General features: G+C 43.0%; 1 protein-coding gene across 1 annotated transcript in view; it reads left to right on the forward strand.

Moving 5' to 3' along the window:
• The first annotated feature begins 641 nt into the window (after nucleotides 1-641).
• LOC126092674 (uncharacterized) overlaps nucleotides 642-14,150 on the forward strand; it is a 107,957-nt gene continuing 94,448 nt past the window's right edge. The window contains exon 1 of the mRNA XM_049908396.1: nucleotides 642-765. Coding sequence (XP_049764353.1) covers nucleotides 642-765 — 124 coding nt within the window. The remainder of the gene's footprint in view (nucleotides 766-14,150) is intronic.

Raw genomic sequence — 14,150 nt, forward strand, 5'->3', positions numbered from 1 at the left:
GGCAAGGAGATGCTCAGTACTCACTTATGTTCATCCCAACTACAGAAAAGTTTGATAGAGAATTACAGATTGATAACAGTCAGTAATAAAAGTGGAAGTAGTAAATAACCCCAGCTGCCTTATGCAGTTGATATCCTGATAAGAATAGTACCGGTACGTACAGAGATGGATGGAGGACTGAAAATTTCTGAGAGAGAAAACTAATATATGGTGGGGTAGGGCGGGGCTAGTTGAGCATAGGATTAAGATGGGCAACAGAAATATCGCGAAAACTATTCATCGCACGCTAATGCATCAAATTCCGGAAAGAATTCGTCGTGGGAGGGGAACCCATCGCGCGACCGCCATGCATTGTTTATTTTGTGATCAAAAAGTAAAGTAATTGGAAACCGGAATACTTCTTCTGCGCTAGTCAAATGTTATCCGCTTTCAATCAGGTAAGTGTTAAACTTAGATAAATTTAGTATATTTTTGATGTATAAAAGTTCTGGATACAATTTTAACCGTTGTTTCATAACTTCATTTTTGTTTTAAATTTTTGGGTTGTGGTTAGTTGAGCAATAGTTGATCAACCAACCCATGACTTTGAACGAAAGTAAACCGGTATCCCTGACCGACGATTTGGAAGCCTGCCGGAAGGCATGGACTGCGATGACGTCTGCAAGAAGGCACTTGTCAAACCCGCGAGCGCCGCCGTCGCCGGCACAGCGCTGCGCGCGGAGACACCCGCCGCCCAATCTATGACAGCACCAGCGGCCTTTATAGGCCGCGGAGCCACTCTTCAGTCGTGTCTCGACTGCCTTTCGTGAACTCCAATTGCTTATGTTTATTTTGTCGTAGGATGCGGAGTTATACACTACTGGCCATTAAAATTGCTACACCACGAAGATGACGCGCTACAGACGCGAAATTTAACCGACAGGAAGAAGATGCTAAGATATGCAAATGATTAGCTTTTCAGAGCATTCACACAAAGCTGGCGCCGGTGGGGACACCTACAACGTGCCGACATGAGGAAAGTTTCCAACCGATTTCTCATAAACAAACAGCAGTTTACCGGTGTTCCCTGTTGAAACGTTGTTGTGATGCCTCGTGTAAGGAGCAGAAATGCGTACCATCACGTTTCCGACTTTGATAAAGGTCGGATTGCAGCCTATCGCGGTTGCGGTTTATCGTATCGTGACAATGATGCTGATCGCGTTGGTCGAGATCCAATGACTGTTTGCAGAATATGGAATCGGTGGGTTCAGGAGGGTGATACGGAACGCCGTACTGGATCCCAACGGCCTCGTATCACTAGCAGTCGAGATGACAGGCATCTTATCCGCATGGCTGTAACGGATCGTGCAGCCCCTTCTCGATCCCTGAGTCAATAGATAGGGACGTTTGCAAGACAACAACTATCTGCACGAACAGTTCGACGAGGTTTGCAGCAGCATGGACTATCAGCTCGGAGACCAAGGCTGCGGTTACCCTTTGACGCTGCATCACAGACAGGAGCGCCTGCGATGGTGTACTCAACGATGAACCTGGGTGCACGAATGGCAAAACGTCATTTTTTCGGCTGAAACCAGCTTCTGTTTACAGCATCATGATGGTCGCATCCGTGTTTGTCGACATCGCGGTGAACGCACATTGGAAGCGTGTATTCGTCATCGCCATGCTGGCGTGTCACCCGGCGTGATGGTATGGGGTGCCATTGGATACACGTCTCGGTCACCTCTTGTTCTCACTTACGGCACTTTGAACAGTGGACGTTACATTTCTGATGTGTTACGACCCGTGGCTCTACCCTTCATTCGATCCCTGCGAAACCCTAACATTTCAGCAGGATAATGGACGACGCATGTTGCAGGTCCTGTACGGGCCTTTCTGGATACAGAAAATGTTCGACTGCGGCCCTGCCCAGCACATTCTCCAGATCTCTCACCAATTGAAAACGTCTGGTCAATGGTGGCCGAGCAACTGGCTCGTCACAATACGCCAGTCACTATTGTTGATGAACTGTGGTATCTGTTGAAGCTGCATTGGCAGCTGTACCTGTACACACCATCCAAGCTCTGTTTGACTCAATGCCCAGGCGTATCAAGGCCGTTATTACGGTCAGACGTGGTCGTTCTGGCTACTGATTTCTCAGGAACTATGCATCCAAATTGCAAGAAATTGTAATCACATGTCAGTTCTAGTATAATATATTTGTCCAATGAATACCCGTTTATCATCTACATTTCTTCTTGGTGCAGCAATTTTAATGGCCAGTAGTGTAAAAGAAAGCCTACAAAAGGTTCTTACACTAGTGAAGACTTAAATGATGCTGCAAAGGCTGTCAGTGCTGAGGGAAAAAGTGAGAATGCCGCCGCCAAAGAATTCGGTATCAACAGAATGGCTGTGACAAGATTTTTGAAGAAATTAATTGAAGGTGATAATTCGTGGTGTAGCAATTTTAATGGCCAGTAGTGTATTGTCAACGGTTTCCGAAAGACTTGCATCTTTCCGTATAATGCGAACATTTTTAGTGAGGATGAGGTTTTACCATTATTTGTAGCATTCCGTCGAGACCCTGAAACTGTCGAGCTGGAAAAAGATCGTCCAGAGGAAGCTTAGACCTTATATGCAACACTGAACCTAATCACATTCCTTCTATGTCCACCAGCCAAACTGAACCGGAACCTGGTACGAGCAATAAAAAAAAAACGAGTTGTTCGATGTAACGCATACATTTTCTCCAGAAATTGTTCGACCATATCCAAAAGCAGGTCGTAGGAAAGCTACCAAAACTAGCAGAAGAAAGAGGAAAGCTAATGCTCTATCAGACACCCCCGAACAAAATAAAACCACTAAAAAAACTAAAAAGCCAAGGAAGAACACTGTTAAAAAAAGAATGAAGAGTGTTTCAAAAAAAAAATTTCAGTCAAGTGAGGAAAGCAACGATGGTGACTCCGTTTTTGTCAGGTTTGTTGCGAAGACTATTCTGCAAGTTTACCAGGGGAAACATGGATCCAGTGTCAATTTTGCACGCAATGGGCATATATAAAATGTGCGCCAGATGCTGGTCTTATTTTCATTTGCGTAAATTGCAGCACTGACAACGACGATTAAGTTTCCAAGATCTTATTAATATTATCGTTCTCAGTATAAGCTATATTGATAATTACATAAATAGTCAAGTCCGATTTTGAATAGAAAGACTGAGTCTAATCCAAAAGTTAATCTTAAGATACATTAATGTTTTGTTGATTATATTTTTTGTTTATTATTAAAAGAAAATTACTTGTAGTTTTACGTCATTAAAAGATTATTAATAAAAAGGTGATTGTCAACTAGAAATTTTATTTCATGTCTAGCTAATACTGGAGGCAACGGCCTTGACGCAGTGGACACACCGGTTCCCGTGAGATCACAGAAGTTAAGCGCTGTCGGGCGTGGCCAGCACTTGGATGGCCGCCATGTGCTGTTGCCATTTTTCGGGGTGCACTCAGCCTCGTGATGCTAATTGAGGAGCTACTCGACCGAATAGTAGCGGCTTCGGTCAAGAATACCATCGTAACGACCGGGAGAGCGGTGTGCTGACTACACGCCCCTCCTATCCGCATCCCCCTCTAAGGATGACACGGCGGTCGGATTGCCCCGGTAGGCCACTCGTGGCCGGAAGACGGAGTGAGTGCTAGCTAATACTGAACTCATGGTTTGGCTAGATTTCTAAGTGCTTAATTTGCCCCATATCTTTGCTCAACTTACCTCACCTATAGAGTACGTTGAGCATACTTGACTGTCTGCATTTAAACAGCTCTAGCTCTTAAATGCGACATGTTAGAAATAAGTTGATGAATTCTTCTCGGGTTAGATAATGGGTACGAAACCTATCGAAGCGTTGCGACAAAACGACGCCACCACTCGTTTGATAACCCGAGAACAATTCATCATTGGAATATGCCGAGAAAGACTGCAATCGCATAGAAATAAGTTACAACGGACACTCTTACAAAGGGATAAATTACTTACCCATCAGTATGTATAACAATCCATTAAGACATATTGTTGAGGAGCTACAACCAGTCAAGTGAAAAATTGCTCAGCTAGCCCGCCCTACGGTAATAAAGAGGGAAAATGGGAAGACTTCTGTAGTAGTAAATGCTCTGAAATTTAAAAGAAAAGACCCGTTAAATAAGATGAAGCATTTTCATTTTACATTATAACAGTCAAACCAAAATTAAGGGAAAGCAGTGAGGAGATAACTGAGCTAATTTTTGTCTGGCACAAATACTGAGAAAGAATCACTAGGACGAAGCATCAAAATTACACTGTTCTAATCCATTACTCAGCCAATAAGCGTTTGATAATATTAAGTATTACACAGGAAGACGAACAGATATTGAAATCTTCGTTGCAATCACCCCTCAGTTGTATTCTTTCCGACTGAGACTGTTTGAGATAGGCGTGCATTGAACGGCGAGAGAAATTCCTGTCGTGTTTGAACCATTGCCATTGACTAGCTGTGACACTGTTTTCCAATTCGTGTCTGTTAGGTTCTTTTTACCACAAATATTCTTAAGCCCTGTTGCATGGGGGCGAGTAGTACACCATTCATGTAGACACGTTGGACAATCCGCTTTGATACACAAACAAACAGTGCAACTCCATTCGCGGTGTTTTTATGAGCGCATCCAAACACGGCAGCTCTTTTCTGCCATTCCGCGAAGTCTCCATGTCGACTGATCTTACTGATCTGATTCCATACAACCGATGGCACATACACATTATTTCATTGACATGACATAGAACAACGGCGAAAGGTCACATGCTCACCTGATACAACGTTACACCGTCCCACAGATCTCCAAAGTGACCAGTGTGCTCTCTTAGGGGGTGAATAATAATTTACTCGATAAGCTTAAGTTGCGATATTTCATGATGAGTACAGTACCCTCCTGCGACGACAATATTTTCGATTGACCATGAACATGCGAGTACAATTACAACATGATCCATCGGCACAAGTATTTTCTAAGCAATTAACTGGATATTGGAAACGGTGAAATTGAACTGCATCAGAATACACAATACATCAGATGGCCAGACAATTTCGGCACTGCTGTTGATACAAAAAGTGAACTAGTCGTGAGTTTCTTCCCGGATATATTGAATAAGTACTTAGATCATAATTGGGCCAGTAATCATGCTATTTTGCCAGTAAGAAATGTTTATGTTGACGAAATTAATTTACAGATACAACAGCTGTTGCCCGGTGATTTGATACCTTTTAAATCAATCGACTCAATAATTGATGAAAACGAAGCCATAAATTTTCCAACTTAATTTTTAAATTCTCTGGATATACCAGGAATGCCACCACACAATCTTCAGTTAAAGATTGGTTCATCGATTATTCTTCTTCGCAATTTAAACTCACCTAGAGTATGCAACGGTACACTTTTGATCATCAAAAGGACCACCGGAAATGTTCTCGAAGGAGCCATTTTGACGCGTAAGTTTAAAGGAGAAATCGTCCTGGTACCACGTATTCCAATGACACCGTCAGAATCTCCATTATCACTTAGACGGCTACAATTTTCGATACTTTTGGCTTTAGCGATGACCATCAATAAGTCTTAAGGCCAAATAATGTCTACTTGCGGTTTGCACTTGGAAAATACGTGTTTCTCCCATGGGCAAGTATATGTCGCCCGCTCACGTGTGGAAAACCATCAAATCTATTCGTGTTACCAAAAATATTGTGCACCAATTAGCGCTTAGATAATTTCAAATTTTAAATTGTAATAATTTAAAATAATGGAAATAATAGTTAACAATCAATGTTATCTGCCTCAAATATAAAATTAAATTTTTATGTATTATTAATTTATTAAATATTTTGTAAATAAGTCATTGATTACAAACTATAGTTAATCTGAGATGAATAAAATGTAAATTTAAAAACTGTATATTGGTTTGTATTAATTTGAACATTCCGATACTTTACCAGTTACTTTCAAATTTTAGCATAACGTTTGATTCTCAGTTCCGTATGTTTTAATATCGGCTAAACTATGTTCAACTTTATTAGTGAATATTAATTTTATGGTATTAAAGAGATGAGTAAAAAATTAATTCAACCTATTATAACCACAGATCCACAGTAACGTATGGACGGGTCAGCTAGTATAGGTTTTATGGGCTGCCTCATGTTTGTATCCCGGAGTCAAATATATTTCTCAATGACTGTGAGTAGCTTCGAAAAAATCTCCTGTTTCATTCGAAAGAAATTACGAAACTAATTTCGATCTTGAAATCTATGTGATCACTTCTAGTCTACTGCAACGTCAAGGATATGGGTACTATGCACGTGGAAACTGACATTGGACACTATACTTCAACGATATTCAATTGAAGACCGAAAATTTGATAGCGATTCAGTTGAGTTAACGAATAACTTCTGTCAGTAGGGGAAGTTTGTCATCGGTCGACCACCTAAAGAAAATGTGTAATAAATTCCTCTGATATTGTAATAAATATTTTATTTCCGGTTTAATGTGAACCTTTTCTTTTGCATGTCACTACAGTAGACACAGAGGTCATAAATATTCACTATTCATGAAATATTTGAAAAACGAAACCGTAAGTCATCGGCTTCATTGGGCCAGGCAATTTCCGCGAATGAGCCGCAGCATCTGTTAAATGCTACAAATGTCTAAATAAGTAGCAATACGTTTTTTTGGAGCTTTTTGTTGGCATCAGAAAGCGACTATAATCTATTCGAAACCAACGTGGCTAGAAGTAGAAATGTCGCCTTCGCCGGTAAAAAAAAAATCACATCTGACTGATTATCAAAACACTTACATACTATTAGAAAACAGGTAATAAAAACCGTTACTTAAAATTAGTTCACAGTGATCTACTTACGCTGAAGACTAGACAAAATTCGAGACGGCCTATTGAAGGCAACTCGCACTGCATTGCTTAAGAATAGCTAGCATCCATCCAAGGCAGATAACTTTGTACTCCCAATGTGACAAAATTATGTGAACTGATAAGCTGCAGAAGGTTAATCAAATGGCTCTGAGCACTATGGGACTTAACATCTGAGGTCATCAGTCCTCTAGAACTTAGAACTACTTAAACCTAACTAACCTAAGGACATCACAGACATCCATGCGCGAGGCAGGATTCGAACCTGCGACCGTAGCAGTCGCGCGGTTCCGCACTGAAGCGTCTAGAACCGCTCGGCCACCGTGGCCGGCAAGGTTAATCACTATTACCATATCACTATAATGTTTCAATCAGTAATGCTAGTCAGTTACAAGAACACAGTACAAATCCTACCTTTGCTCACTGTTCGTTAATGTCTTCGTGGAACAACTGACGACTAAGACGACGTATCTGTGTCAACACGGATACGGCTAATGATCGCTAGCATCCGCCTATTGTCGATCTCCACAGAGCAATCGAGCCGATCCATCGAAGGACATGGCCCATCGATAGCAACCTTACCCTATGTATCTGAGATCGATACGCAGCATATGCAGCTGTTCAAGCCATCGACAAGTACAGAATCATCTTTACGACCCTTCTTCGACGATCGTTAAGATAGTTCATGCAGCTATTTTACGCGCGTCCCTTTTTGTAAACAAACTGTGTGATCAGTGCGCCAGATGCAGCCAACTGCCGCTGGAGAGCGCTGCGGTCGCAAATCACGACAATGCGAGACGTAGCGATGACAGATGCCACGTCTGGTGTTTATCGTGATGAGGAACATGTCACGTGTGAGGACGGCGTAAGACCACGGCCAGATGCCCAAACAACTAAATCGCCAAAGCTTTTTAACTCTGCATCGGTCACTGCGCGGGCATTATGGCGGTTTGCTAATCAAAAGGCCCGCTTTCGATTCCCGGCCGCGTCGGAGGTTTTCTCCCCTCGGCGACTGATATTGTCCTCACGTTCGTATGGTCATAATTGACATTCCTCTGTTGAGATGGCTGTACAAGCACGTCCCGAAAGCCAGTAAATAACAAGTAGCCTCTGTTTCGCGGGTCAAAACGAGGCAGGCGACTCTGAATCGGTCTGATTTTGACAGTGCTGAGAATTAATCCTGTAAACACTTCTGATGAAATCTGTGGATCTGCACATCTCCTAATCTGACTCGGGGACAGCACGTTGCCAGAGAGGTGCGGAGTCCGCGCGTGTAGAACTTTGCGCTACGCCACGGAAGCCCGTAAGACGGACGAAATGAACGTTTCTGATGTGTTGCGAAACAGGGTTGCAAGGCGGCGCCCGAGCGCTGTCCGTGGACCGACGCGGACAGCTGGTCCGTCCTTGACCGGCTCGGCTGTGGCTGCTACTGCGGCGCCCGTTGTGTGCCGCTTTCTTGTGCCGGTCTTGTTTTTCCTTCTTTTTTTTTCGCGGCCCCTCGCACGGGGCAGGGCAGGGCCCGATAAGCGCAGCGGCGCACTTCCTGGCGTGGTCCCGCTTCATTATCGCGCTAATCCCCTGCGTGACGTACGACTAATACGCGGCGCAACACTTGCGCCAGGGGCCGTATGGTAATGCGGGGCGGTGCCACAGTGGAAGGGAGACGCGAAGCGGCTGGGAGAGGTTTGAAGGATTGCCTTCTGTGTCCACTGTAGCAGCCGGACACGTGCTGTATAATCTGATACAGTGCCCGACGAAACTGTTTTTAAGCTGGCGTAATTTATGGCGACCTATTGGGCAAGTCTTGCACTGTACGCGCAAACTAAGTTCATACTCGACGCTGTGACTGATGGAAGCGACCGTAGAGGCATTTCCCATTTACAGTCGCTCCCCTCCGGTACCGCGCTGAGTGTCAAATTACACTACTGGCCACTAAAATTGCTGCACCAAGAAGAAATGCAGATGATAAACGGGTATTCATTGGACAAATGTATTATACTAGAACTGACATGTGATTACATTTTCACGCAATTTGGGTGCATAGATCCTGAGAAATCAGTACCCAGAACGACCACGTCTGACCGTAATAACGGCCTTGATACGCCTGGGCATTGAGTCAAACAGAGCTTGGATGGTGTGTACAGGTACAGCTGCCCATGCAGCTTCAACAGATACCACAGTTCATCAAGAGTAGTGACTGGCGTATTGTGACGAGCCAGTTGCTCGGCCACCATTGATGAGACGTTCAATTGGTGAGAGATCTGGAGAATGTGCTGGACAGCGCCGCAGTCGAACATTTTCTGTATCCAGAAAGGCCCGTACAGGACCTGCAACATGCGGTCGCGCATTATCCTGCTGAAATGTAAGGTTTCGCAGGGATCGAATGAAGAGTAGAGCCACGGGACGAAACACATCTGAAATGTAACGTACACTGTTCAAAGTGCCGTCAGTGCGAACAAGAGATGACCGAGACGTGTAACTAATGGCACCCCATACTATCACGCCGGGTGATACGCCAGTGTGGCGATGACGAATACACGCTTCCAATGTGCTTTCACCGCGATGTCGCCAAACACGGATGCGACCATCATGAAGCTGTAAAGAGAATCTGGATTCATCCGAAAAAATGGCGTTGAAAATTCGTGCACCCAGGTTCGTCGTTGAGTACACCATCGCAGGTCCTCCTGTCTGTGATACAGCGTCAAGGGTAACCGCAGCCACGGTGTTCGAGCTGATAGTCCATGCTGCTGCAAACCTCGTCGAACTGTTTGTGCAAATGATGGTTGTCTTGCAAACGTCCCCATCTGTTCACTCAGGAATCGAGACGTGGCTGCAAGATCCGTGACAGCCATGCGGATAAGATGCCTGTCATCTCCAGTGCTAGTGATACGAGGCCGTTGGGATCCAGCACGGCGTTCCGTATTACCCTCCTGAACCTACCGATTCCAGGTTGTGCTAACAGTCATTGGATCTCGACCAACACGAGCTGCCATGTTGCGATTCGATAAACCGCAATCGCGATAGGCTACAATCCGACATTATATCAAAGTCGGAAACGTGATGGTAGGAATTTCTCCTCCTTACACTGGGCATCACAACAACGTTTCACCAGGCAACGCCGCTTAACTGTTGTTTGTATATGAGAAATCGGTTGGAAACTTTCCTCATGTCAGCAAGTTGTAGGTGTCGCCACCGGCGCCAACATTGTGTAAATGCTCTGAAAAGCTAATCATTTGCATATCACAGCATCTTCTCCCTGTCGGTTAAATTTCGCGTCTGTAGCATGTCATCTTCGTGGTGTAGCAATGTTAATGGCCAGTAGGGTAGTTTGTGCGAATATTACTCTCTTAAACGAGGATTTTTCTTTCGATATTCATTTGAATTCTGGAATGTGCGGGCTTTGGACTCTAACAATGAAAGCTTCCACGACCGGTTGATTTGTCGCTACTAAATTCCCAGGCCGTACTAACGAGGTACACGGAACTTCCTCGTTCCCGACATTTAGTCCACAGTTTGGTTGGACGTCTTCAGAGGGATACCTTGCTCTGATGAATCTTAACAAGCCGGTATAAAATGTGGTGAGGAGAACATACAAGCAATAACTACAGAATGAGTCAGTCAGTAGAATTCAGTAACTTCGAGCGTGGAGTACTTACTGAATGTCACCTGAGTAACAAATCCATCAGGGAGATTTCAACCCTTCTACAGCTGCCCAAGGGGTGTGTTGGTGTTGTTATTGTGAAATGGAGACCCAAAGGAAAAACCACAAATTCTTCAAAACCAGGCAGGCTACTGACGGACAGGAACAGTTCAGCGTCGCAGACAAAAATCAAATTATGTCAGCAGAAGGAATGACACGTGAGTTTCGAAGTGCTGCCAGCAATCACAATGGAAAATACTGAATTCTGTGTACGTAGTATTATTCAGATTGAATGATAATCGATTTGTTTTGAACCGTGATTTCAGATTTTTAAACACTTCGCTACGCGCCTTTTCCATACTTCGATCTGGAGAAAGCACGGAGCTGGCATCGTCTGACACCACTCGAAGAGCATTTATTTATATCAGGAACAGCAGGAGATCCGAAGCAAAACCCCGTGGTACACACTGTCGGATCAAAATAACAGTGTTTACTGCTGAGTGATCGACGTGGAACTGACACACAGCTTTCTGTCATGTGGATAAGAAACTTGAACTTGCTGTGTCGACTAATCCGTAATATTTCAGTTTTATACATGACGTTATTATACAACAGAAAGCCTTAGCCAAATCACAAAATATTCCGCATGGCATGGTAAAATTTCCGTATGACTGATTGTAGTTTATCGTCTAGTTAGGTGAATAAAACCTGTTCAGTTAACATAGCTTTTGGCAATCGAAATTATTGACTACTAAGAACGTATTATGTGCAGAGTACTTATGAATTTTACTCTACTTGATCTTCTTCAGAATCATTGAAAATATTGTCAACAATGTCAAGATGGATAGGTAGTTCTTTACTATTAGTTTATCCTCCTTTTTATGAAGTGGTTTGATAACAACATATTTAAATTTGTATGCGAAAGTGATAAACAAAACAAGTACGACTTGTCTTTACACTGTTGTAAGCACAATGAGAGTAAGTGTAACATCAATTCAGGAACAGATCTGGCATGTCTGTGATCGAGAAATATGCACTCCGTCTTCAGGCCAAAAGTGGCCCATCGGGACCCTCTGACCGCCGTGTCATCCTCGGCTGAGGATGCGGATAGGAGGGGCGTGTGTATGTTGAATTTATAAAACTAAAGAAAAAAGTTGGAAATATATACACCACACGTTGTGAAAAGTTGCACTGTCTCATTCTCATGGTTCCTATGATACTGGAAGAAGTCTTACTCGCAACCAAAATCGGAATTCACGTGCATTCGGCACGCGAGAGGTCCTACCCATTGCGTTTCACCGAAAACAAAAAAAAAAAAAAAAAAAAAACGTTTATTTCCGAGACCCGAATCACTTTACATGACTGCTTTTAAACTATTCTCAATGCAGATCGACAACATCACGGTGGCTCATATGACAGTGATATACAGTGTGCCCATTTATCTTGACCACCCTAAATAACTGCTTGTCCAGATGCAAATTACAAAATGTTTCAAGCAAATGTTCTTTAGCCGTCAGGGGGACATCAATCAGCATGATTCCCTTCGTTGTATCTTTGTTTTTTACAAAGATATGAACAGCGGTATTACTTTTTTTTAAATGGCACCCTGTATTTTTTATTCGGTAATTCATTTCCTCTCCTAAAGACCTATTCAAAAATGTATCACAGTGTACCATTCACTGAAACACAATGTTATTAATTACATAACACAACATTGACTTTGAGCCCGGGATCACAAACTCGTCCACTAGCAGGAGTTGGTAGAAAACAAATGAAAACCAAGTAAAAACATAACGCAAAATTGACTTTGACTCTCCTGTGCCATGGCCCGGGAGTAGAACATTCAAAGGTGCTCAAAGCGGTGACGCTGGACCCCGATACACTCTTGCACTCGTTGAATGAAATAATTATTTACTGTGAACACATAGTGCGTAATGGGGCGATCGCTCTGTTGTAGAAATAATTCAAAAGTCAAAATCGCTTAAATACTGTTTACTGGATAACCGGTTTCAACACACTAAAGGTGCCATCATCGGATCTGAATGTAGCTTAACATTTATAAACCATTTGGATATAACGATACATGTGGCAGACCAGCTGATGTAAAATCATTCTCACAAAAAATAAAAAGCAACTGCTCTCATGGTCATTCTTTTCCATAAGATATGTAAAAACGAAGTCACAAGATAAAACTATTAGGTACATGACCGCTGCTCGACTAAAAACGGTCGGCATCACACCGTTAGTCGAGCGATTTAGGGAAATCACGGAAAACCTAAATCAGGATGGCCGGACGCGGGATTGAACCGTCATCCTCCCAAATACGAGTCCAGTGTGCTAACCACTGCGCCACCTCGTTCGGTGATGAAGTACAATTTCTTAAAACACAGTGTAGTCGAACGATGACTTTCTTAACGAGTGTTATAAGATATGCACATATGTAGATGTTTGCACAACGGAATAATCTAATGGATCCAAAAATTTAGTTAAATATACAGTTGAGGTGAGGCACTTGTGATAAATGTTTGACAGCAAATGAATATCAAATAATTTGAAAGTGCTTCGGTCTTCTAACCTGTGCAAAAAATTAAATAAAATAATAAAGTGGAAATCTATACTTGGTTCTGGCATTATCTTCAATAAAGTGAATGGATAAGATTTCGTAATATTTATTTGATGCCATAGTAATATGGGGGGGGGGGGGCAGGGGGCTCTAATGATAATTTGGCAAAGGTTTAATAACTTTACTCATGCAAGCCTTAAACAACCAGACAAAAAAGTCCGAAACACCTCACAGGCAACAATTCTTATGAGAAAATTTCCTATGAGTTGTAAAACAACGCTGAATGTATTACAAAAATATACACAAGAATTACAGACATTAGCTGCGAGTGGGCGTTGCTTTAAACCAGCGGGGAAAGTTGAAAATTTGTGCCGGACTGGGATTCCAACTCGGGTCCCCTGTTTAGTTGTCAGATGCGCTGACCACAGCTCACCCACAGTGGTGATTGCAACTGCGCGGATTACACTGGTACACCTCCCGCCAGACCCAAATTCTCAACTTAAATCACAAACTACTGATGTGGTACCGCTGCACATCAGCCTCATTACTCGCGGCATTTCGCCGATTCCCGTAAGAGTTCGAGCCTGCTGAACATCTGCATTGAAGCTATCATTGAGCGTCCTCGCCTTAATTGTAAATTTCTGATGTCTGATAATTCGGACATGCGCATCTGCCTATAGAGCAGGAAACCCAGGTTCGAATCCCGGACCGGCACAAATTTTCAACTTTCCCCATTGATTTAATTCAACGCCTACTCGTACCTTAAGTCTTAATTCATAGTGGCTGCTAGATCAAAATGATGTCTGTTTCTTCGTACATATACGAAAGAACAGACGCCACGTATATTACAAAAGTACACAACGGGCCATTAAAATTGCTACACGAAGAAGAAATGCAGATGATATGCTGGTATTCATTGGACAAATATATTATACTAGAACTGACATGTGATTACATTTTCACGCAATTTGGATCCATAGATCCTGGGAAATCAGTACCCAGAGCAACCACCTCTGGCCGTAATAACGGCCTTGATACGCC

The sequence above is a fragment of the Schistocerca cancellata genome, chromosome 7 (assembly GCF_023864275.1).
Source record: "Schistocerca cancellata isolate TAMUIC-IGC-003103 chromosome 7, iqSchCanc2.1, whole genome shotgun sequence".
NCBI classification, from domain to species: domain Eukaryota; kingdom Metazoa; phylum Arthropoda; class Insecta; order Orthoptera; family Acrididae; genus Schistocerca; species Schistocerca cancellata.